General features: G+C 56.6%; 1 protein-coding gene across 17 annotated transcripts in view; it reads left to right on the top strand.

Annotated features, from left to right (window-relative positions):
* Positions 1–24,205, top strand: part of Myo9b (myosin IXB) — a 90,925-nt gene that overhangs the window by 46,938 nt on the left and 19,782 nt on the right. For 8 of the 17 annotated variants that reach the window (XM_047530507.1, XM_047530510.1, XM_047530508.1 and 5 more), the window contains exons 4-19: positions 4,050–4,112; positions 4,491–4,590; positions 4,837–4,937; positions 5,531–5,660; positions 6,833–6,922; positions 9,023–9,139; positions 9,842–9,976; positions 13,746–13,867; positions 14,636–14,777; positions 15,033–15,237; positions 16,286–16,367; positions 17,187–17,276; positions 18,478–18,591; positions 20,602–20,641; positions 22,561–22,683; positions 23,626–23,706. In XM_047530507.1, the coding sequence (XP_047386463.1) occupies positions 4,050–4,112; positions 4,491–4,590; positions 4,837–4,937; positions 5,531–5,660; positions 6,833–6,922; positions 9,023–9,139; positions 9,842–9,976; positions 13,746–13,867; positions 14,636–14,777; positions 15,033–15,237; positions 16,286–16,367; positions 17,187–17,276; positions 18,478–18,591; positions 20,602–20,641; positions 22,561–22,683; positions 23,626–23,706 (1,735 nt within the window). The remainder of the gene's footprint in view (positions 1–4,049; positions 4,113–4,490; positions 4,591–4,836; positions 4,938–5,530; positions 5,661–6,832; positions 6,923–9,022; positions 9,140–9,841; positions 9,977–13,745; positions 13,868–14,635; positions 14,778–15,032; positions 15,238–16,285; positions 16,368–17,186; positions 17,277–18,477; positions 18,592–20,601; positions 20,642–22,560; positions 22,684–23,625; positions 23,707–24,205) is intronic. The other 9 variants (XM_047530514.1, XM_047530519.1, XM_047530520.1 and 6 more) reach the window with 6 other exon arrangements.

Here is a 24,205-nt window from a genome sequence, read left to right on the forward strand (position 1 = left end):
AGCCTGAAGTCTGAATCCAGGCCGCACGCCCTCCAGGGGCTGGGGAGGATCCTTCCTGGCCTCCTCGGCCTCAGGTGCCCCCAGGCTTCCTGGGCTTGCCCTCGTCTTGTCAGTCCCCGCCTTGGTCTCACAAGGCCCATGTGTGTCTGAGTGTCTCTCCTGTCCTCTTGTAAGGACATTGTCATTGGATTTAGGGCACACCCAGATCATCGAGGATGATCGCAAGCTCCCCAGTCATATCCGCCGAGGTCCTTTTTCCAGCACAGCTGCCCCCTTTATATAGAAGACGCTTTCCAAGACCCAGGGATGACTGAAGCCTCAGAGGGTGCCAGGCGCTACGGAAGCTGTTTTTCCAAAACACACCGTTTAGTCAGCTTCTATCGCCGTAATGAAATGCCCGAGATAACTAACTTACCAAAGGCCTGTTTGGGAGTCTTAACCACCTCGCCATTGTTCTGGGCCGGCACCTAGACAGAACATCAGAGCAAAGCAGAACCACTCACAGCGAGAGCCAGAGAGCCAAAGAGGAGGGGAAGGAGTGAGGCTTCCGCAGCCCCTTCAAGGGCACGCCCCAGCACCCTCAGACCTTCCACTCCGCCCACCTCCTGAGGTCCCATCTCCTCCTAGGAGAGCTACAGGCTAAGGAGCAAGTCTTCAACACACGGACCTAGGGAACATTCTGGATCCAACCTATAGCACATTTCTATGACAGACTTTCACCTCTTCACTAAAGGAAGCACTTGACAACTCTTTGCATATCCAAGTTGCCAGCAGCTCTACTCTTGTACTTTGGGACCATTAGGTAAAATAAGGGTTATCCGAACTAGCCAGGTGGGGTCCTTGCCTGTAATCCCAGCAACTCGGGAGGCTGAGGCAGGAGGATCACTAGTGCAAAGCCAGCCTCAGCAACTTAGTGAGGCCCTAACAACTTAGTGAAACCCTGTCTCAAAAATAATTTTTTTAAAAAGGGAGGGGCAAGGGATGTGGCTCAGTGATTAAGCATCCTTGGGTTCAATCCCTGGTACCAAAAAAAGAAAAAAGAAAAGAGTTACTTGAACCAGTCACATCCACACAGTGAAAGTTGATCTGATAACCAAGAGGCTACTGACTGGCAGGTAGCATCCACAGCCTGGACACCCTGAGCAGAGAGTGAGCCCTCTGTGGTGCAGATTTCACGCCACCTAGGAATGGGGCTGGGAATGGGGCTCACTGTTAGAGCTCTTGTCCAGCATGCACGAGGCCCTAGCTTCCTTCCCCAACACTACAAAAAAGAAAGGAAAGAAGGAAGGAAAACTCAGAACTTAGGAATCGTGCATTTCTGGAATTTTTTATTTAACGTTTTCAGATCTTGGTGACCATGGGTAACTAAACCACAGAATATGAAACTGAGGATAAGGAGGGACTGCAGTAAGGTCACACTCCAGGTTCCAAGTGACATACCTTCTGAGGGACACGACGGAACCCGTAATGCCAGCAGCCCCAGGCAGCAGGCGAGCTGTGGAAAGTGCTGCCTGTGGCCTCGGGTTCAGCGAAGGAACTCCTGCCTGGACCTGCACCAGGGCCTCCTCCCTCGGGGGAGTGCACTTCCTGTCCTGGGAGCCGGCGCTGGCCCAGTTCTGCTTCAGTCCGTCTCGGGGCAGGTGCCATTCTCGAGGCCCAGGGGCAGGGCCGCTTCCCCGGTTTGTGAGGTTTTGAATTCCTGTAAGTTCTAGGCCTCGGTGCGGGAGAGGCTGGTGTCTGCACGACCCCTTCATCAGGGCCTGGGTTGAAAGGGGAGGGAGAAGGCCGTCGTCAGTCACGTGAGCGTGCTGGCCTCCTGCTCCTCCGCGGCTGTCCACCCCCTTACACAGGACACAGCCAGGGACTTGGGCACAGGTAGAGCTTCAAACACAAGTCTGCTCCCAGAACCGACCAGTGCCTCTCCCCAGGACGGCAAACTCCAGTGACAGCAGGACCCGCACACACCTGGCCCCCGCAGGCCTGTGTGGGAGCAGCGTCCAGCCTCCTCCCTCCCCACGTGGGCTCCTGGGCAGCACACGGCCTCTCCAGCCTCCACTCCTTGTCCATCAGCAGGCACCACACCCCCACCAGTCAGTGCTTTAAATGAGACCTAGAGCATAGTCGATGCTCAGGAAACGTTCACCACCGCTTCTGCAGGGTGACCGGCCCTGATCCAAAATCCAGAGCGCTCCAAACTCTGGAACTTCCTGAGCACCAACACAATGCCACAGGCGGAAAATTTCTTGCCCGACCTCAAGGGAATGGGTTGCAGACAAAGCGCAGGTGCGCTCAGGGCACTGTGTAAAACTGCCTTCAGGCTGTGAGCTAGGGTGTATGTGAGACGTGAGTGGATTTGCATTTGGACTTGGGCCCTATCCGCAAGATAGCTCACACATGTGTACCCAGTCCAGATTCTGAAAACAAAACCCAACATTTCTGCGCCCAGGCATTTTGGATAAGGGCTACTCAGCCTGTATCGGCATGGAGACTGGCTGCAGAGGCACCCATCTCTGCTCCAGCACCCCCTGCCTCGCATGTTAGAGGTCTTGTGAGATGCCATGAACCTCCCATGGGGACTGCAGGAGTCTGATGGAGAAAGCATACTCACTGCCAGGCACAGAGCACGTGATCAGTAACCGGCAGAACAGCAGACAGACTGTGGCCACAGCCGAGCACCAGCCTGCAGGAAAGAGCCCTGCTCTTCAGAAAGACACTGACGGAGACGGAAAGGCCAGTCGCAGGCCCAGAGAGGCCGTGCAGATCAGGCTCCCACAGAGGGCGTGCACGTGGAATGTATAGAGTATCTACAGCTCAATGACAGCAGTAAGACAAAGACTTCAACAGGCACTTCATCAAGGAGAGGTGGGCTGGGGGTGCAGCTCAGGGGCGGTGCTTATCTGGCATGCATGAGCCCTGGGTTCCATCCCCAGCACCGCAAGAGAGAGGTTCACATGCAAAAAGCACATAAAAAGATGCTCAGCATCATTAGCTATCAGGGAAACGCAAGTTAAAACCACAGCGTTCACCCCGCCTAGGACGGCTGGAGTCAAAAAGAAGATAATGAGAACCGTTGCTGGGCATGTGAGGAACTGGAACCCTCCTGCATTGCTGCTGTAAAATACTGCAGCTGCCTTGGGAAAGTATTCAGCAGTTCCTTAAAGGTGGACATAGAATCACCACGGGCCCCAGCAGCGGTTCCACTCCTGGGCACTAGCCCAGGAGAAATGGCAACAGAACAGGTCCACACAAAGACTAGATTGTACACAAGCATCCACAGCAGAGTCATCTCCAATACCCTAAAACTGGAACAGTGTACATGCTCACCAGCAGGTGGATGAACGAACAAAATGTGGAATATTATTCCACACACACAGTGGAATATTATGCAGCCATAAAAAATGAATAAAAGGAATGAAGTTCTGATTCTTGGTACAGTGTGGCTGCATCTCAGGATCATTGTGCTGAACGTAAGAAGCCAGACACGGTGTCTGTACTGTAGGATTTTATTTCTTTGAATTGTAGTAAAGACACACTAATCTATAGTGGCCGAAAGCTGATTGGTGGCTGCTTGAGGGTTGGGGACAGGGAGGGATGATGAGGCAAAGGAGACTGTTGAGGGTGATGGATGTTTGCTCTCTTGATCCTGGTCGTGGAGTCCCAGGTGTTTAAACGTGTCAGAAATTGAATTGCAGACATTCGGTACGTGCAGTTTACCGTACACCAGTCATCAGCAAGGTGTTGGCGTCTACGCAGACAAATGCGGGCAATTGAGTCATGAACCTCAAGTAACTGTTTTGCAATTGGGAAAATAACTTCCTTGCTGGGGAGTGGCAGGAGCAGGGGGCCCGCTTCTGGTATAGTCCTGGAACCCGGGGTTCAGAGGCCCGTCCCCACCCCCGGGGCAGGTCTCGCACGATGCCTGTCGGCCCCCGGGTCCCGCCGCCGGCGCAGCTCCCTCACCCTGGGGTGGTCCTGCAGCTGGCCAAGGAAGAAGGTGTGGAGCCGTGCTGAAATGGTGACGCTTTGTCCCTGTTCTCTTTTCGTGACAGAGCTGTGGTTGAAAAATACCTGCTTGAAAAGTCTCGCCTGGTCTCTCAGGAGAAGGATGAGAGGTAGGGGTGACTCCTCAGGGCTCTGCGTGCGCACCCGTCCGTCTGCCTTCCCTGGGAGCCGTAGGGGATGCCGAGCTGCCCTCTGGGAGCAAGGCCACCTGCTCCCTCAGCCTCGGGCCTGGTGCCGCTTCGGTGCCTCCGAGGGCTTCACCCGGCACAGGGGTCCCGGGCTCTGCCCAGGGTGTGGCTAGATGAGACTCTGCCTGGCGGGAGCCCTGGCGGGAGCCCTGCCCAAGACCATTGTCTCCAAGACTTGAACCAGCGTAGGGCTTCCCTCCCGGGTGGCGTCCCAAGAAGCACGAGTACTGGCCAAAGTGGCTGTGCGAGGTGGCTGTGCGAGGCTGCAGAAATGACCTTGTTCCCTCCTTGGACTCGCAGGAACTACCACGTGTTTTACTACTTGTTACTCGGTGTCACCGAGGACGAGCGCCAAGAATTTCAGCTCAAGCAGCCTGAAGATTATTTCTACCTCAACCAGGTAAACAGCCACCAGCCCCAGCCACACACGTCACCTCTGTTCCCCTTGGGCTGTTTAGGAGCCACCAGGAGGCCCGAGACTGCCTCGGCCCTCCTCGGCCTCCAGACTGGCTGCGAGGAGGCAGCATAAAGGCGCCCATTCATCCCTCAGCCCCGGCCCTGCCCCGTCCGTTCCAGCCAAAATCACTCACAGGCCACTCTCGCCAGCCCGGAAACTCCCACGGTGCCAGCGCCTTTGTTTTTTCAGCATAACTTGAACATCGAGGATGGAGAAGACCTGAAGCACGACTTTGAGAGGCTCAAGCAGGCCATGGAGATGGTGGGCTTCCTCCCGGCCACCAAGAAGCAGTAAGTGGGCGGCGCGGGCCATCCTGTTGTGGCCTGCAGGGGGCGCGCTGGGCACCTGCCACTCAGATCTGACCCATAGCTTGCCAGACAGAGCCAGGCTGAGGAGGGCAGCTCAGTGCCAGAGGGCACCCAGAAAGGAGTCCAGCCGTTAGTCACTGGGAGGCCAGTCAAGGCCAAAATGATTTCTTTATTTAAAAACAAGCCCCTGGTGGAGGAGTCCCAGCTCCTCGGGAAGCCAGGGCAGGAGGACCACGTGCACCCAGGAGTTCAAGGCCAGCCTGGGCAGCACAGTGAGACCCTCTCAAAAAAAAATAGGAAAAGGGGCTGGGGGTGTGGCTCAGCATAGAGGGTCTGCCTGGCTTGCGTGAGACCCTGGGTTCCCTCCCCGGCACCAAAACACAATGACATTAAAAGTCCCAGTGGCCGTCTACAGTCACCGTCCTCAGAGGGCGGCGTCGGCGGGGAAGATGACTTTCCAGCTTCGTGCGTTCTCACTGGAATTGGCTGGGTTTGCAAATCCAGCCCAGTTCCCTGGACGCTTCTCTGACCTTCCAGATGTAGAAACAGTCCAACGTAAGCTCTGTCTCTCCCAGGATCTTCTCTGTCCTGTCGGCCATCCTGTACCTGGGCAACGTCACTTACAAGAAGAGAGCCACGGGCCGCGACGAAGGCCTGGAGGTCGGGCCCCCCGAGGTGCTGGACACGCTGTCCCAGCTCCTGAAGGTACTGACTCAGGGCAGTGGCCACCTTTTAGTGCAGGGGCCACAGGCCCGGACCTTGCTCCGTCAGCCGAGGCTTGTAGACCAGGTCCCGCCTGTGCCTCCCCGCCTCTGCAGTGCCCCTTCCTCGTGTCTGATGAGCTCTCTGGTCGGGCCTCCTTCCACTTCAGCCCTTGAGCCAAAAGGCTCTTTTAAAACGATCGTTTGGCAGGGCTCAGGGGCATACAGCGGTGGTCCCGGCTTCTCAGAGGCTGAGGCCCAAGGATCACTTGAGCCCAGGAGTTCAGGGCCAGTCTGGGCAACAGGAGACCCTATCTCCAAAACAGCAGCAGATCCACCGCGGTTTGATCAGCAGGGTCATTCTGCATTAGATCTGTCACCTCCTCTTCCACTCCTTGTCACCTGCAGGCAATTCTGTCCCTGGGGGATGCTGGACAAGGTCTGCAGACATTTTTGATTTGTCAGACTAGGCGGCTGCTCCCAGCATCTGGTGGGTGGCGGTCAGGGAGGCTGCCGCTCGGCACTGCAGGCCAGGACGGCCCTGGCGCAGAGACGTTCAGACCGGGTGTCAGCCGCGAAGCCGGCAGGGCCAGCTCTGCCCTCGTCCTTAGGTCCCCTTTCCTTTCTTCCGCCCGGGCCTCACGGGCAGCCGAGTGCTCCCCCGCTGCACCCAGCCCTTTCCATCTTTTGCAGCAGGGTCTCCCTGAGTTGCCCGGCTGGCCCGGAGCTGGCGATGCTCCTGCTCGGCCTCCCAGTCTCTGAGGTCATGGGCGTGAGCCGTGGCGCCCAGACACCCAGCCTTCCTAAAGGTGTCGCAGGCCCACTGCCATCCGGTTCCTGGGAACGCCTGAGCAACCACGGGGAGCGGAGGGGAGGGTCTCGCTCCTGGAGGACAGGGCTGGCTCTCTTCCCTTACCCGATGGAGACCAGGCTCTGAGCGCAGGCCGCCGAGTACCCGCTGGGCCAGGTCACGGTCACATCAGGCCTGCACAGGCACACGGGCACCCAGCCGGCCTGCGGTGTGCGGATGGCTCTAAAACCCGCTCACGGCAAGCACGGCGGCCTGCGGGTGGGCTGGGGCCGCTTCCCGCCCAGCCTCGGCTCCAGGGCTCCTCGCCATGCGGAGGCACCGACAAGCCCTTCACCCCTGTCCTCTCATCCTTGATCTTGAAACAGGTGAAGCGAGAAATCCTGGTGGAGGTCCTGACCAAAAGAAAAACGGTGACCGTCAACGACAAGCTCATCCTGCCCTACAGTCTCAGCGAGGTGGGTGCCACCCTGGGGCTGGGGGTGCCGGCCCAGAACACAGGAGCCACAGGCTGACTTCCTCCTCCCTGTGTTCAGGGCTAGAGCCTGGCAGTGCCCCGTCCCCACGTGCGCCAGGTGTGGCCCAGACCAGCCCTTCTCTTCAGCGCTAAGTCCCAAGACCCCAGTGGATGTCGGAAGCCACAGGTGGTGGAAGTGGGCTGTTTCCCTGTGCATCCATTCCCACGCCAGAGCTTAATATGCAGCTGAGGCACCACAAGAGAGCAGCAGTCGCTAAATAATGAAGGAACAGTCGTACACTGTGCTGTAACTAAAGTGATGTGAGCGTGAGGTCTCTCAACACGTTTTATTGTGTTGGGTGCAGTGTCGAACACCAGCAATCCTAACGACTTGAGAGGCCAAGGCAGAAGGATTACCAAGTTCCAAGCCAGCCCTGGCTCAAAATTAAAAGGTCTGGGCCACGTGTGGTACACACACCTGTAATCCCAGCAGCTTGGGAGTCTGAGGCAGGAGGATTGTAAGTTCAAAGCCAGCCTCAGCAACTAAGCAAGACTGTACCTAATAAAAGATCTGGGGATGTGGCTCAGTGATTAAGTGCCCCTGGGTTCAATCCCAGTACCAAAAAAAAAAAAAAGATCTGGGGTGTGCTCACAGGTGGAGGTCTTGCTTAGCATGTGTGAGACCCTGGGTTCCATCCCCAGAACTGAGAGAGCAAATCCTATCATACCTCCGTCTTTTCACCTAAAGAAAACATTTTTGCAGTTTCTCTATCCAAATTGCCAGCATCACTATTCTTGTGCTTTGGTGCTGTTTTTGAGTAAAATAAGGGTTACTTGAAGCAGTTGGAACAGTCGATCTGATAACTGAAGCAACTACCAAGTGCAGACATGGGATGAAGACTCGACCCAGGTGGGACAGGTCGGACTGCACGGGCATTCGTCCCAGTACTCAGAGTGGCATGCAGTTTAAAACTGAGGGATGCTTCACGTCTGGAATCTTCCACTGAGGACTCTCAGCTCCTGGGTGGCTGCAGGTCTCACGAAACCATAGACAGGGGCCCATTTTATAAGGCTGACTGTGGCCCTCGGGCCAGAACTGGAGCCCAGGTGTTCATCTCTGTGTGCCTGCTGGGCAGGTGGTCCTCTGCCGCAGTGTGGGCCAGAACCACCTGGCTGCTGGCGCCTGGTTTTGTGACTGGGTAGACGGGCTTGGGCCGCGCCATTGGTCACAGACACCGTCAGACCCAGAATGAAGCTGCTGACCCTTACCTCTTTCCAGAAAAAGCTCACTGGCCCCTGGGCTGGAGCCTGAGCCTCACGCGACCCCCGCGACCCCAGGCCCTCGCCCCAGAGCGGAGGTGCTTCCCCTGCCGCATGCCCGGGTTTTCCTGGTGGCGTTTCTCTTGCCTTTTGACATCTGAAGAGCAGTGTGACTTGCAGCTAGATGGCAAGAGGGACGTGCCTAGGCACAGGGGTGCTTTCCACCGACAGTGGCCCCTTGCGCGGGTGGAGCTACTGGGCACTCCTGGTGGGCCCGCGGCCATGCGAGCCTGCCCAGGCCAGAGCTCCCTTGATGTTAGGAGAAGTTGCCCAGCATGCTGAGGCCCGGCAGCCGGCGCCCTCCAGGGAGGCCAGGTCTGTCTGGCTCCATTTCCACACCCTGCCCGACTGCAAGGGCCGCCAAACACGTGTCACTGTGGAGAACCAAATGGTCATGTCACACTCGACAGCGAGGGTCCACACCGAGACACGGCTCCTTCTGGGCCTCGGGGTTGAGTTGGGTGCTTCAAGCAGCCACCCTGAGGAAAACAAAAGAACAGGTTCAATGAGTCAAACCCAGAAAAGAACAAAAAGTGACAGACAGAAAGAAAGAGCAGATCCCGTTAAACGAAGAGAAGCCAGGTAGACAGTGCACCCCTGCGCCCCCAGCTGCCTGGGAACTGAGGCAGGGGAGTCGCGTCAGCCTAGAGGTCTAGGCCAGCGTGGACAGCAGTGAGGCCCTGTCCCAAAAAACAACCAGCCACCTGAATCTCGCCACCTGGCAGTATGCACAGACCCCGTGGAGCCTGACCCAAGGTGGGATGTCCCTCTGTGTCCCCAGGCCATAACCGCCCGCGACTCCATGGCCAAGTCACTGTACAGTGCCCTGTTCGACTGGATTGTGCTGCGGATCAACCACGCCCTCCTCAACAAGAAGGACATGGAAGAGGCTGTCTCAGTGAGTGCCCCCATCCAAGTCCCCAGTCCGGTAGGGACAGGCCGTGCCCTTGGTGCTGGACGTCCTCAGTGAACGACCCACAACATCAGGAACCCTGGCATCCAGAGACAATCCGGGACGAGAGGCCAGCGCCTCCCGTGGACAGGCCCAGTGTACAGGACGGGTCAGAGAATTTAAGGGACCCAGGACAGAATAAAAGTGAGAGCACGTGCCTAGTGTGTCCAGGGCCCTGGCTTCCCTCCCCAGCACCACAAAAAGTAAAGGAAGGGCTGAGGCTGGCTCCGTGGTGACGGGCCCCCTGGCACGTGTGAGGCATGGGTTTGATCCTCAGCACCACATAAAAATAAATAAGTAAAGTAAAGGTATTGTGCCCAACTACAGCTAAAAACTATTTAAAAATAAACAGGTGTCACAAGAAAAAATTCCCAGCCCCTTATTCAAAACCAATGGCCGAGGCCAGCACAGTGGGTAGCCCCTTCTCAGTCAGCCGAAGCAGCAGCATCGCTGGAGCCCATGAGTTTGAGACCAGCCTGGGCAGCATAGCGAGACCCTGTCCCCCAAAAAGTTCCACGAGCTGGTGACTGCAGAGTGTCCAGCCAAACCTGGGACACAGGACCAAACAGGTCGCTGCTCACAATTGGCCCCTCTCGAGGTTAGCTCCCACGGGGACGTGCCACTAGCTACCCCGTTCTGTCTCCCCAGTGCTTGTCCATCGGGGTCCTCGACATTTTTGGGTTTGAAGACTTCGAGAGGAATAGTTTTGAGCAGTTCTGCATCAACTATGCCAATGAGCAGCTGCAGTATTACTTCAATCAGCACATTTTTAAACTAGAGCAGGTAAGAGAAAAATATTTTTTTTCTTTTTCCCTTTTTTTTTTTTTTTTTTTTTACCATCATGAAATATAACACAAAACTTACTGTTGTGGACTGGGGTGTGCCTCAGTGGGGAGCGCTGAGGCCCTGGGTTCCATCCCCAGTGCAGCAAAAGAAAAGTTCCATCATCTGAACCATTGCTGAGTGTAGAGTTCAGGTGCATCAAGTACAGTCGCCCAGGGTGCCCACAGAATCGCCTCCAGGACCACCCGCTCCCCCGCGCTTCTCCACCTTCCCGTTGAACGCTCTCCTCCCCAGCCGCCCCCTGGCGCCTCCTTCTGTCTCCATGCATCAGCAGCTCGACCTCACATCCAGTGGGGCCCTCGAGCACCAGCTGATGCCCGCCACAGTGTCTCAGAGTCCACCGTGGTGCGGCAGGTGTCAGCTTTTCCTTCCTTTTTTATTTTTTGTTTGAGTTCTTTTTGTTGCTGTTCTTTTTAGATGTACATGACAGTAGGCTGGAGTTTGACATGTCATTCACACGTGGAGGATGGCTTCCGTCTTGTGGTTGCGTCTCACTGGTCACGTATTCACATGTGAACATAGAAAGCTACGTCCGATTCACCGCCGTCTCTCCCATTCCCATCCCTCGCCATTCCCGTCATCCCCCTTTGTCTAATCCAGTGAACTTTGTTCTTCCCTCCACACCCCGCCTTTTGTGGGTCAGCATCCACATATCAGAGAGAACATTCAGTTTTTTGGAATTGGCTTATTTCATTTGGCATGATAATCTCCAGTTCCATCCGTTTGCTGGCAAATGCCATCATTTCATTCTTTAAGACTGAGTAATATTCCATTGTGTGTATGTACCACATTTCCTTTATCCATTCATCTGTTGAAGGGCACTTAGGTTGGTTCCGTAGTTTAACTATTGTGAATTGAGCTGCTATAAACATTGATGTGGCTGCGTCACTGTAGTATGCTGATTTGAGTCCTTTGGGTATAAACCAAGGAATGGGATAACTGGGTCAAGTGGTGGTTCCATCCAAGTTTCCTGAGGAATCTCCACACTGTTTTCCAGAATGGTTGCACCAATTTGCAGTCCCACCAGCAATGTATGAGTGCACATTTTTCCCCACATCCTCGCCAACAATTATTATTACTTGTATTCTTGATAGTGGCCATTCTGACTGGAGTGAGGTGGACTCTCAGTGTAGTTTTGATTTGCAGTTGCTGGGGATGTTGAGCATGTTTTCATGTATTTGCTGACTGTTCATATTTCTTCTTCTGTGAAGTGTCTGTTCAGTTCCTTTGCCCATGTATTGATTGGGTTATTTGGGGATTTTTGTGTTGGGTTTTTTTGAGTTCTTTGTATAAAATGTCTTCCCTTTTTAAGGCTGAGTAATACACCATGGCACCGATGGACCATGTTTTGTTGATCCGTTCATCCTGAACGGGGGCCGGATCTGCCGTGTTGGGCGTGCTGGGTAGAGCTGCTGCGGGTGTGGCCGTGGGCGCGTGAGACCTCTGCAGGCCTTGCTGTCCATTCTTTGGGGTGCGTGCCCAAAAGCGGGACTGCCGGGTCCTTTGGTGGATCTGTTTGATTTTCTGAGAAGCCACCACGCTGCCTTGCATAGTGGCTGTGCCCGAGGGGAAATGGAATGAGCTAGACCTGGAATCTCCCTTGGGGCCCAGAACATAGATGAACTGGCCCTAAAGTTTTTCTCTGCCAAAGGAAAGGTTGAGAAAAATCCCACCCAGCCCCAGATGAGGCACACGCCAGGATGCGTTAAGCTGCGGGTCATTTTGGGCCTTCCGTGGCAGACGTGAAAAGTCCTTTCTGCGGGTGAGACACAGTTTACCTAGGGTGTGGTCAGCCAGTGGTGGTGATTCTGTCTTCGTGTCTTTTCACTTCTGGTCGCCGTTGTTCTCATGTGGCGCCTGCACATTGGTGATTGTGGTGGAGTTCTGTAGACAGTGAGCTGACTGTACCGTCCAGGCCCTGGTTGCTGAGCACAGGCAGCAGGGCGGGTTCTGAGCCGGGCGGGAAGTGTGCAGCCTCCACCGGGCCGGGAAGGATGCCCGATGGCTCTGTCGTTTCTTTAAATGTAACTACGTCAGCTTGTGAATATACAGGGTGTATCAGTTTGTTTTCTGCTGCTGTAACAGAATGCCTGAGTCCAGGTACTCTATAAAGAGGAGGTTCATTTTCACTCACATTTTGGAGACTGAAAGTCCAAACAGCATGGCGCCCCCTGTGGCGCGGGCTCCCCTGACAGCGTCTCATCACAGTGGACAGCAGCAGAGGGGCGTGTGTGTGAGATCACATGGCAAGACAGGAAATGAGGGCCTGGGGAGGAGCCAGGCTCGCTGTTGACCACCCCAGAGATCTGACCAGGGTTCCCTGGGGCTACACCATTTCTCTCCAAGATGACAAACCCCTGTGCTGGGCTCCTCCTCTGAGGTGCCACCTCCTGGCATCACCACACTAAGGACCAAGCCTCTATCCAACACACAGATCCCTGGGGGACAGGCACCAACCGTAGCAGGGGTTCAGTGAAGTTCAGTATTGAAGGTCACTTGACGGTGTTGCTTTGGCTTCTCAGGTGTGACTCCTCTGGCCGGGGGTGCAGCTCAGTGGTAGATGATTGCCTAGCGCCTGTGAGGCCTGGTGATGCCCTGGGTTCTGTCCCAGCACCACCAAAAACAGAGAAGAAAATGTTGCTACTAGAAGATTTGGAGGCACACAGGCCACTTGCATTGTGCTCCTGTTGAACAGGTCGGCTCTGGCGGGGGCCACAAACCCGCATGCTGGCCAGGTCCAACCCCACCAGCTGTTTATAAATACGGTGCTCTTGGTGCACACCTGCTTGTTTACATTCGGTCTCGGCTGCCACACTACAGCAACCGGTGGCAGCCAACACTCTGGCTCGTGTTGAACTGTCTGGCCCTTTAAACAGCTGCCACCCCGAGGGGTTTTAAGTATGATTTTTAGCACCATGGTGCTGTGGTCGACATTTGGGAACATGTAATTCTTGTTTTCTGTTGATAACGATTAGTTTAGCTAATATCATCACGTAATCATTAATCTATTCATATTGGCGTGTCCATATTTTGTTTTCTTACATTCGTATGTGAACAACCGTGCTTATACACGCATGTTCACGTGCAGTATGGTGAGCCTTCTGTAACCGTGGTTCATGCATCTACAGTTCAACCAACCTTGACTTGAAAATACCTCCCCCCAAAATCGCCACACGCCTGTTATCCCAGCAGCTCAGGAGATTGAGGCAGGAGGAGCGCAATTTCGAGGCCAGCCTCAGCAACTTAGTGACACCCTGTCCCAAAATCAAATTCATTTTAAAAGGGCTGGGTGGCTCAGTGGTAGAGTGCTCCTGGGTTCAGTCCCCAGTTTGGAAATTAAAAAGTTGAGTGTTCTGAGCATGTGTGGCATTTTTCTCATCCTGAACCATGCGTGACCTTTGCATGGCATCTCCATGACATTCAGTATCCTGGTCATCTAGAGGGCCTCAGGCTTACAGGAGGATGACTGTAGGTCACGTGTAAATGCTACACCATGGAACAGAGGGGACTCGAGCGTTCAAGGTCCTTGGTCTCTGAAGAGGGTCCTGGAACCAGTCTCTTGCAGATACAGAATTAAAGTATCCAAACAGGGGTGCCCCTTGGAGGCGCGGCGCTGGCCTAGCCAGCCAGGGCCTCAGCTCCACCCCCAGCACTGCAGATGAACGCACCGAGCCCGCGTGAGCTCACGCCCATGTGCCACCCGCTGTAGGAGGAGTACCAGGGGGAGGGGATCACCTGGCACAACATCGACTACACGGACAACGTGGGCTGCATCCAGCTCATCAGCAAGAAGCCCACCGGCCTCTTCCACCTGCTGGACGAGGAGAGCAAGTGAGTGTCCCCAGCCCGCCCGCCCCGGCGCAGCAGGTCTGCACATAGTGCCCAGTCCGGTTCCCGAGTCCAGACCCACTGACGTCTCGGCTGTGCACACGTGTGGCCCCAGATCCTGAGTTCACGTGCACAGGATCTAGCTCTGCACCCTGCACAGAGGTAACGACACGCCTGCTCCTGTGCCCTCAGAAGTGGCCTCCCTGGGAGTCCTCAGTAAAGGCCGTGCGCCTGCGTGCCAGAGCAGGGGACGGGGGTGGCACATTCTGGCAAAGGGCAGCACAGCATGTGGAGGCGGGGCCGTGGCATCACCTGCTGTGGACCCCGCTGAGCCCAGACCCCCGCCCCAGCCTCAGAGCCCCTTGAAGCTGGAAGGGCGTCTGGAAGGGGCCTCACTCTCAGTCATCCATCCGGCTGCAGTCATGAGACCAGTTGACACTGACCGAGTCCTCTGGTGGCCCTAGTGAATTACCACAAACCAGGTAGCCTAAAACAGCAGTGTTGCCCGGCACGGTGGTGCACACCATAATCCCAGGGGCTCAGGGCACTGAGACAGCAGGATCGCGAGTGCAAAGCCAGCCTCAGCAGTTTAGCAAGACCGAAGCAATTCAGTGACACCCTGTCTCTTAATAAAATATTTTTTTTTGAAGTCTGGAAATGTAGGTCAGTGGTTGAACACCACCCCCAAGCTCCTCATTCCCGGCTCTGCCCGCAGGGCCCCGGCCACTGGCCACTGTTGGTCCCACCAACAATCTCACGTTCCCTCCCCAGCTTCCCCCACGCCACAAGCCAGACCCTGCTGGCCAAGTTCAAACAGCAGCATGAAGACAACAAGTATTTCCTGGGCACCCCCGTCATGGAGCCGGCGTTCATCATCCAGCATTTTGCCGGGAAGGTCAAGTATCAGATCAAGGTGCGTTTCCACCCGGCGGCGACTGGCAGAGTCACCAGCAAAGCCTCCAGGGGTCTGGAAGGTGGCACAGGGACCATGGGAGGGAGAGCCCTGCCTTGGCCCCTGCCAGACCCCGGAGTCCCTGCTAAGCACCAGGGCCCCTGGCCTCAGGAGTGGCGGTCTGCTGTTGGGTGGACCTGCCCCAGGGCCACCCCTTCCCGACCCAGCCTCCGAGCCTCCATGGGCCCTGATGCTGACCACTGTGCGCCCCACCAGGACTTTCGCGAGAAGAACATGGACTACATGCGACCTGACATTGTGGCCCTCCTGCGGGGCAGTGACAGCCCCTACGTGCGGGAGCTCATCGGCATGGACCCCGTGGCTGTCTTCCGCTGGGCTGTGCTCCGGGCCGCCATCCGCGCCATGGCCGTGCTGCGGGAGGCCGGGCGTCTGCGGGCCGAGAGGGCTGAGAAGGCCACAGGTAGGGGCCCAGGGGACACTGACCCCTGTGTGTCACTGTCACGGACGACATTCAGAGTTCAGTTTAAAGTGAACAGTCAGCAGCCTGTGACAGATCGAGTTTTACAACCACCCACGGACTCCTTCCAGGGCCCCTTCCTGGCCCCAACAGAAACCAGTCAGCACCCAGTACCCCAGGAGCGCCAGGACACCAGATCCATGGTGCCTGTCCCTTCCGTCACCTGCCTGGTGTTGGCACAGGACCTGCATGCGTCCTTTCGTAGGGGTTTCTGTACCAGGCATCAAACCCAGGGGCACTTGACCACTGAGCCACGGCCCAGCCCTGTTTTGTTTATTTAGAGTCAGGGCCTCGCTGAGTTGCTTAGGGCCACCCTAAGTAGCCAAAGCTGGCTTTGAACTCGAGATCCTCCTGCCTCAGCCTCCTGAGCCACTGGGATTACAGGCGTGGGCCACCACACCTGGCTTTGCGTAGACTCCTTATCATCTCCAGGTGACAGATACCTGACATGGCATCAGTCCTACGTACGCGGCTACCCACCGCTCTTGAGCCGAGTATAGGGAATCATGACTGGAAAAATGCATTTTTTTTCACATATTTCCAACCCATGGTTGGTAAATCTGAGCAAGTAGACCCTGTGGACATGGAGGACCGACTGTACCCAGGGCTGTGATTCAACCTCACATCAGCCTCAGGACAGACAGCCGTGTCCCAGCTTTTCCTGGTAGGGGCTTGAGGCGCCCCAGCTGAGTGGTTCAGCTCAGCCTCAGGCCTTGACCTTGCACTTGACCTTCCACCTGACTTTGACTTCAGCCGTCAGCCAGCAACTCCCATCTGGACTAGAGGAAGGACACATGGGCCCGGTGAGGGTGGGGAAGGAGCGGTGCTCAGCGACCAGCTGCTGCCCACCTTGGCACTGCCCTGGAACCGGCCTGAGCTCAGCCGCGCCCCAGGCCACACGACGTCCGGGAAGTGACAGGTCTCTACAGAAAGGACGTGGCCACTGGGCCCTGGGAGACTGGCCTAAGTTACACCCACTCTTTGTCCCCAGCAGGTATGGGCAGCCCTGGTGCCCGCAGTCACCTGGGAGAGCTGCCAAGAGGAGCCAACACTCCATCAGAAAAACTATACCGGTGAGCAGGATTTCGATTTGTCCAAACTGAGACTCTTAGAGGTAGCTTCGTTCAGGTGCGGTAGGCACACCCGTAGTCCCAGCTACTCAGGAGGCTGAGGCAGGAGGATCTCGAGTTCCAGGCCAGCCTGGGCAACTTGGCAAGACCCTGTCTCAAAATAAAATTAAAAAGGCTGGGAACCGGGTGTCATGGTGCAGGCCTGTGGTTCTGATGATTCTGGAAGCTGAGGCAGGGGGCGGGCTTGAACTTGAGGATGATCTCGGCAACATAGTGAGGCTCCCATCTCGCAAAAAGAGAAGGAAAGGAACTCCTTGAGCCAGATGAGAAAGGCACTCAGAGTGTGCTGGTGGTTTCTGTGGGGAACACATATGCAAAGGCCCTGGGGCAGTCCAATCCCTGACTTCCTTTTCAAAATCCACAAATTCCCAAGGAACAAGTCCCTAAGTTTTTGAAACAAATAAGCCATTTCTAAACAAAAAATCCATTTTGTATCCAAGTCCTATGGAGCAAAAACTTCTTCAGAGAAGTCCTAGAAATGGGGATGTAGACAGAACCAGCTCCGAGCCGAGCAGCAGTGTGGTTCCTCTGAAAACACTGCAGATCCGCCCCCACCCTCAATAACTGCTTCACCCAAAAGGGGGCAAACGAAAGAACACATCCCTCCATTGGATTACGTGACATTTAGGAACTTTTTGTTTTTATTCTCTTCCCCCAAAAGTGGCCTGTGACCTGCATCTGCGGTGTTGGCCGGCCGGGGCCTGGCCCCAGGCTGCGAGTCCCGCCCCAGAGCAGTTCAGTTCACACACTTCTCCCTTGCAGCTGCTCAGTGCTAGATTTCTCATTTGACTGCTCTGAGGAGTTCGATATTAACGCTTTTGAGGACATCATTGCTTTCTATGAAAGCAAGAAGTAAGTAGCAGCGAGGTCCTTCGAACCCGAGCAGGGAGGCACACCAACAGGAGCGTCCCTGAGGCCATGGGGCACACGAGCAGGGAGCGCCCTGCCACGTCTGGCCAGGTTGCGGGGCAGGGGTGGGCCAAGCCATGACCCTCTTGAGAGCCACGTGGTCATTTAGGAGTGGCAGTGGCTGTCTTTGCGCTGTGCCTCCCTGGAGGGTGACGGAGCGGAGGTAAGTGTGGCTGCGGGCACTCGGCAGTGCATGCAGCACCGAGGGGCTGCCCTCGGGCCCTCCCAGCCACTGCTGGAGCCTAAACATGCAGCAGAGCCCCTGGGGCAGCGGCGCGGCTCAGGGCCAGGGCACTCGCCCAGCACGCGCCAGGCCCTGGGTGCCAACCCAACACCCCCAAAATTCAAAAAAACGGGGATGAGAAATTTTTAAAAGAGAAAAGAACCATTTCCAAGAGTTTTGTCAGGGACATCTGTAGCCTAGATGTTCCTCGTCACGCCTCTTTCCTGTGTCCATCACTGAGACATCGCTCTTGGGCGGTGGCCCCAAGCGTGGGCTGCCGTGCACGCCACTCAGGCCACTGCACAAGCCAGAGCCATCGAACAGAGTCCACAGCCAGGGTCCCTCAGCCTCAGCTCTGTGCCAGGTTGGGCTCTGCAGTGGGGCGTCCTGCGCCCCGTGGGGTGTGGAGCAGCAGTCCCGCCCTCCACCCACCAGAGGCGGTGGCCCCTGCAACCCCAGCCACGGCCACACAGGTGTCTCCAGACGTCAGCACCTCCTGGAAGGCCAGGTGGCGTGGTCCCCTGTGTCACACGCGGGGCTCGTGTACCTAAAGCCAAATCCCTTGCTCTCAAGGCCTCCAGGAAACCCACAGGGAGGTGGCATCTGGCCATAGGCTCGGCTCCCCCACAGAGCCTCCCAGTCTGGTCTCACAGATCCCGAAGGGCTCCTCGCTGTGCGACCTTGCAGCGATCCGAGGTGCTGCTGAGCTGGCCCGTTTGCTCCTGAGCTCAGGGCAGCGGCTGCTCCTGACCAGGCTCCTTGGTGAAGGGAGTGGAGCAGGGTCCAGCCCACACAGGGCCCCAGCTGCATGTTTCTGCTCCAGTGGCCCAGGGACATCCCGATCGGCACTGGGGACCCTGAGGTGGTGGGTCTGCGGCTCTAACTCTGTCTTCTCTGTCACTGGGTCCCCCCTCCCTTCAGCGATTTGCATAACCAAATCATCAAGAGCATCAAAGGACTGCCCTGGCAGGGCGAGGACCCCCGTAGGCTTCTGCAGTCCCTCAGTCGGCTCCAGAAACCCCGCGCCTTCATCCTGTGAGTCCCCCAGGCCCCCTACAAGTGCAACAGCCGCCTCCGCTCCCAGAACCCCGGCAAACCTGCCGGCTTCCTAAGTTGGATCGGCCACTAAAAACGCTGCTTTGTCTTACGGTTTTGCTCTCATGCCAACCGTAGCTAAATGGCTTCATCCCTGTGTCTGAGCTGTGGCCAAGGACCTGCCGCGGGCTTCCCTGCGCACAGCGCTGCTCAGGAACGCTTCTCCCGCGAGGCATCTCATGTCCTGCCCTTGAACATGCCTCTGTGCCCCGTCCCGGCTTGTAGACAGGGCCTGCCCCACACCTGGGCCACCGTGAAGGTAGAGAAGCCGTCCGAGCAGAGCGTGCCCTTCACAGGACTGCGGCCCTGCTCCACAGAGACCAGCCGCAGGGCCCAGCGCTGCTCCGTCACCACGGGCTGACGCTCAGCCTTCGGCCTCCCTCTGCAGAACAGGCCCGTGTCGCACCACCCAGTACCAGGCAGGTGGCAGCCTCTGCTGGCAGGGCATCCACAGTGACCAGAACCGACCGTTGCTGCCAGTCATGACACAGGCTGCCTAAAGGTGGCACTTGGGACCCCAAGGAAGCCAGGGTTGTTTTTTGGGGTTTTTTTGTTGTTTTGAGATGGGGTCCCACTCTTACTCCTGGGCCGCAGTGCCCAGCAGTCCTCCAGCCTCAGCCTCCCGAGTAGCTGAGACTGCAGGGGTGCCCCACTGTACCCGGCGAGGGCCAGGTTCCTGCAGTTTGTGCCATATTTCGCCTCGCCAGGATTGAGGTGGAGCCCGACGACCTCGTGGCCTCGCAATGAGGCCGAGGGCACCAGGTCCTCAGCAGTGTTAAAACCAGCTGGACCAGGCCCCCTGGGCACACCTGGAATGCCAGCCCTGGCCGGGGCAGGACAGTCGCAGGTTCACAGCTGGCACCAACAGCTTGGCAAGACCCTCACTCAGAATCACACCTGGGAGGGGCCGGGTGCAGCCCAGCGGCAGAGCAGAGTTGTGCCGCCGTATGTTTGCTTTTTTTATTGGCCTTCAAGATTCCATAAAGCGAGGGCTGGGGCGGAGCTTGGCAGTGGAGCACTGGCCTGGACCCCCAGCGCCACGAGAGACCCGTGAAGGGAGAAGGGCCTGCCCCATCCCTTGGTCAGAGGTTCCAGCTTCCATGTTTCCTCGACACCACCATGAGTCCAGAAGAAGCCCAGCAGAGCACTTGCCGAGGCCAGGCCCTGGGTTCTGCCCCCCGTTCCACAAAGAAATAAAAGGAACTAGGTGTCTCGGCCGCGCCTGTGATCCCAGCAGCTTGGGAGGCAGAGGCAGGAGGATGCAGATTCAAGGCCAGCCTCGGCAGTCCTCCAGCTTCAGCCTCCCGAGTAGCTGAGACTGCAGGGGTGCCCCACCTAAGCAAGACCTTAGGCAACTAATCAAGATCCTGTCTCAAAACAAAGAATAAAAAGGGCTCAGTGGCCTGGCACCCCTGGTTCTAGTCCCCAATACCAAGACAGTAAACGAGCACATAAAACCAAAGGCGCTCCTGCCCAGGCCCCTGTGATAGCCCTGTGCGGGTCAGTCCCCGTGTGCTGGCGTGGACCTGCTCAGGGCCTCTGGCACCCCGCAGGCATCACCTTCTTATTTCTGACCTGTCCACTCCATCCAGGCCCCGCCTCAGTGCGTGCCCCCCGCCCCGTGGACTACTGGCCGCCCACGCCCCCTCCCTGGGCTTCCAAGCGGCCCCAGATAAGATGCTCATCTCATGTCGGCTTGGGGCGGCCCCCAGAGAGTCCTGCTGCCGCTGCCCACGACCCCACTGGCCTGGCTGAAGCGCGTGCGCAGGCGGGAGCCCGCCGGGAGCCTGCAGAGGTGGCGGTGGCCTTGTTGCACTTGTGCTGTTCCCTGTCTCCGGCTGCGCTCCCTCCTCCTCCCTCTCTAACCCACAAGGCGTGGCTTGCTGAACTAACCCAGATCCACACGCTGTGTTCCTTTTGTTCACAAAACCGTTTTTAATATTTTGACAGGAAGAGTAAAGGTATCAAACAAAAGCAGATCATTCCAAAGGTAAAGCCCGCGACACGCTCAGAGATGTCTCCTTGTGTTCCCCCATCTCCAGAGCACCGCTCCCGTCACCCTCCAGAGAGCGGGGCAGGGCCCGCAGACATATAGCTTCCTCATGGTGAAGTGGTCTGGGGGTCTGTTGGGGGTCCTAGAAGTAGAACCTGAGAGGGGGGTACCTGTTCCCTCGGGGTGCTGAGGGGCTCGCCGGAGGAGGAGAGCAGGTGAGGGAAGGAGCAGGCTCGGCCCTGCTGACCTGCCCTCTGTCTAATGCCACAGAGACCCAGGAGGGTCCATAGCACCACAGAGCTTGTCCTTCCACGGGCAGGGGGACCCTTGTCTTTGTCCCCCACTTTGATCAGTAACCGACTATGGGCCACCTCTAGAGGACACGATGGGACAAAGACCTCCCAGGGCTCATTCTATTTCCATGTGTAGTCGTCCCTCAGTGTCCAAGGGTACGGTTCCAGGACCCCCCTCCCAAGTACTGAACCCTTGGGTCTCAAGTCCCTTCTGTCAGTGGTGTAGTAGAGCCTCGCACGTCTCTGCAGGCTCTAAGTCGCCTCCAGGTGGCGCGGTACACAAGGCAACACCAGTGTCCTGTAAATAGTCGTCACGCTGTGTTGTCTGGGGAATCAGGACAGGAAAAGTCTGTACCTGTTTAGCACAGATGCAAATACAGGTTGACCACCCCTTATGGGAAACATGTCAGTTTGGGTTTTTCTTTTTAGGATTTTGGAATATTTGCATACACATAATGAGATATTTCGGGGATGGAACCCAAATCTGAATACAAAATTCATTTGTTTCATATACACATTATGCATATAGCTCGAAGGTACTTTGGTACAATGTTTAATGATTTTGTGCATAAAGCAGAGTCTCATGGAATTTTCAGTGTGTGGCATCAGGTGGTCTCGCATAAAGTTTCAGATTTGGGCCAGTGCAGCTGTGCACGCCTGTGATCCCAGTGACTCGGGAGGCGAGGCAGGAGGATCACAAGTTCAAAGCCAGCCTCCGCAACTTAGCAAAGTCCTAAACAACTTAGCAAGACCCTCTCTTAAAATTAAATTAAAAAGGGTGGGGATGTCGCCCAGTGGTAAAGCACCCCTAGATTCAGTCCCCAGTACCCTCCAAAAAAAAAAAAGTTTCAGAGCCGGAGCGTTTCAGATGGGCGAACCAGGGATGCTCAAGCTATATTTCCAGTCTGGGGTTGGTTGGATCAGCAGGCGCAGAACACTGGGATCTGGACAGCCACCCGTGCAGTGTGCACGTGGTTATAGAGTTTACGAAAGACTAACAGCCACCTCGCAGCCTAGTCTGCAAGCAGGCCGGGGCTCGTTCCTCCTGTCGGCGGGCAGTCCTGGCTGGCCCGTGTCGAAGGGCACCCCGTGAGCTCACGTGGAGACACAGGCAGGAAGGACTTGGCACTCCTTGGCTCAAGTCACATCCCTGGGGATGAGCCTTGGGCAGAGAAACTCGGCTTGGCGGCACTGGCCTCCTCTCCTAGCCCAGAGGAGGGGGAGGGTGCAGCAGGCACCAGGGCCACGGGAGAGGCCGCCATCCGGGCGCTCGCCTGCATTGCCAGCAACTCAGGAGGCTGAGGCAGGAGGACCTTGAGTTCCAGGCCGGCCCCAGCAGCTTAGCGAGGCCCTGCCTCAAAACATACAAAGGGCTGGGGTGCGGCTTAGTGGTAGGGCACTCGCCTAGCATGTGTGAGGCCTGGGTTCCAAGCCCAGTATGCTGTGTCCTCCAGGTCCAGTGCATCTGCAGGGTGTGCAGTTCACGCTTGGTCTGCTGTCCCCACCTCCCCACCTGAGAGCACCTGCTCCGCACGCACCCTGCCCAGCCCTAGGGACATTCACGCTGCCCCCGTGCTCTCCAGGCTGTGGGAGGGCAGGCCGGACCCCATGTGTCTCTTCTAGAACCTGCTAGACTCCAAGTCCCTGAAGCTCATCATCAGCATGACCCTGCATGACCGCACCACCAAGTCCCTGCTGCATCTGCACAAGAAGAAGAAGCCACCGAGCATCAGCGCCCAGTTCCAGGTGGGCAGGCCCGGGAGGCATAGGCACCTGGCCAGGTCTTCCTGGGGTTCCTGACCTTAGTGTTAGGGACAGCAAGGCTTTCTCTGTTTGGGGGCCCTGTGCGCTGCAGGCGATTAGCAGGTATCTGGAGTTGGTCCATCAGATGCCAGCAGCACTGCCCCCATTTGCCTCCTGGGGGTGGAATCACTAAGTTTAAAGAAGCCCAAGTTAACACGCTCACTACTGTGATGACCAGATCTTTTCCTTGGTTTCCCTTTTTCTCCCTGGCTGCTTGGAAGCTCAAAAACATGTTTGTAGGGAGTTCATAAGCTACTAATCCTGACCATTAGGTTTCTTATTCCATTTGTTAACCTGAGTCATCTGTCCCCACCCAAGCTCTTTTGGTCATTGCCTTCTGTGGAAGCACCTATAAATCCGTTTTGAAAACAGAAGGCAGGGGGCTGGGGTTGTGGCTCAGTGGCAGAGCGCTTGCCTGGCTTGTGTGAGGCCTGTGTTCAGTCCTCAGCACCACATATAAATAATTTAATTAATTAAAGGTCCATTGGCAACTAAAAAATACATATTTTCAATTTTTAAAAAGAAAACAACAGGCCAGGGCCCAGAGGTGTGGCCAGTAGAAGAGGACTTGCTGGCACGCACGGCGTCCAGCATTCCATTCCCAGGACCGCAGAAAAAGAGGACGAACAGGCAGTGGCCGAAACCACCTGCCCCATGAGCCCGAGACTGCATGTGTTTTAAATCTCCTGGGGAGTGTCCGCTCCGGCTCAGCCCCCACCTGCCACCTGAGCCGTCTGGCCCTGCACAGAGGCCAGACTCCATGGCCCTGACCCCGCAGCTCCCACAGCACAGACCCCACCTCACCTGGGAGCTGGCAGAGGCTCCGCCCCTCCCTCCCACAGCGAGCCCCTGGGCTGCCGCTCAGTGACGACCTTTCTTCCCCAGACGTCCCTCAACAAGCTCCTGGAGGCCCTGGGGAAGGCGGAGCCCTTCTTCATCCGCTGCATCCGCTCTAATGCCGAGAAGGTGAGGGGCTCTCTAGGGATGAAGACCCCAGGAGCATTTCTGCATCCGGCAGCCTCCACGGAAGAGGGGACAGTGCCACAGTCCTGAAAGGCCTCAGGGAGCTGAGCACTGTCCACTGTGCCACAGGGTCAAGCCCTGAGCAGGGACATTGGAGCAGAGCCCCAGAGAGGGTCTCATGGGGAGGGGTAGGTCAGGGGTACCCTTCAGATACACCCCCAGAGCAGCCAGTGCAGAGAATGTACCAGAAAGCAGATGCCAATGATCGAGCAGAGTCTCGAGGGAGCAGAACCCTCTGTTCATACAGAAGTTTCTAGAAAGAACACCAGTAGAGGCCCTGGCCGCAGGCTCAGCCCCCAGTGCTGGGCTTCCTTCACGCTAGAGGTCCACTCTGTCCCCATGAGCAAGACTTGTACTTTGCCAAGGGTCCTTCAGGGACACAGGCTCCTTCATTAGCAAAAGTGGACACCCAGGCAGAGTCCTCCGGGTGATTCCATCCTCT

This window comes from Sciurus carolinensis, chromosome 17 (assembly GCF_902686445.1).
Source record: "Sciurus carolinensis chromosome 17, mSciCar1.2, whole genome shotgun sequence".
NCBI lineage: Eukaryota > Metazoa > Chordata > Mammalia > Rodentia > Sciuridae > Sciurus > Sciurus carolinensis.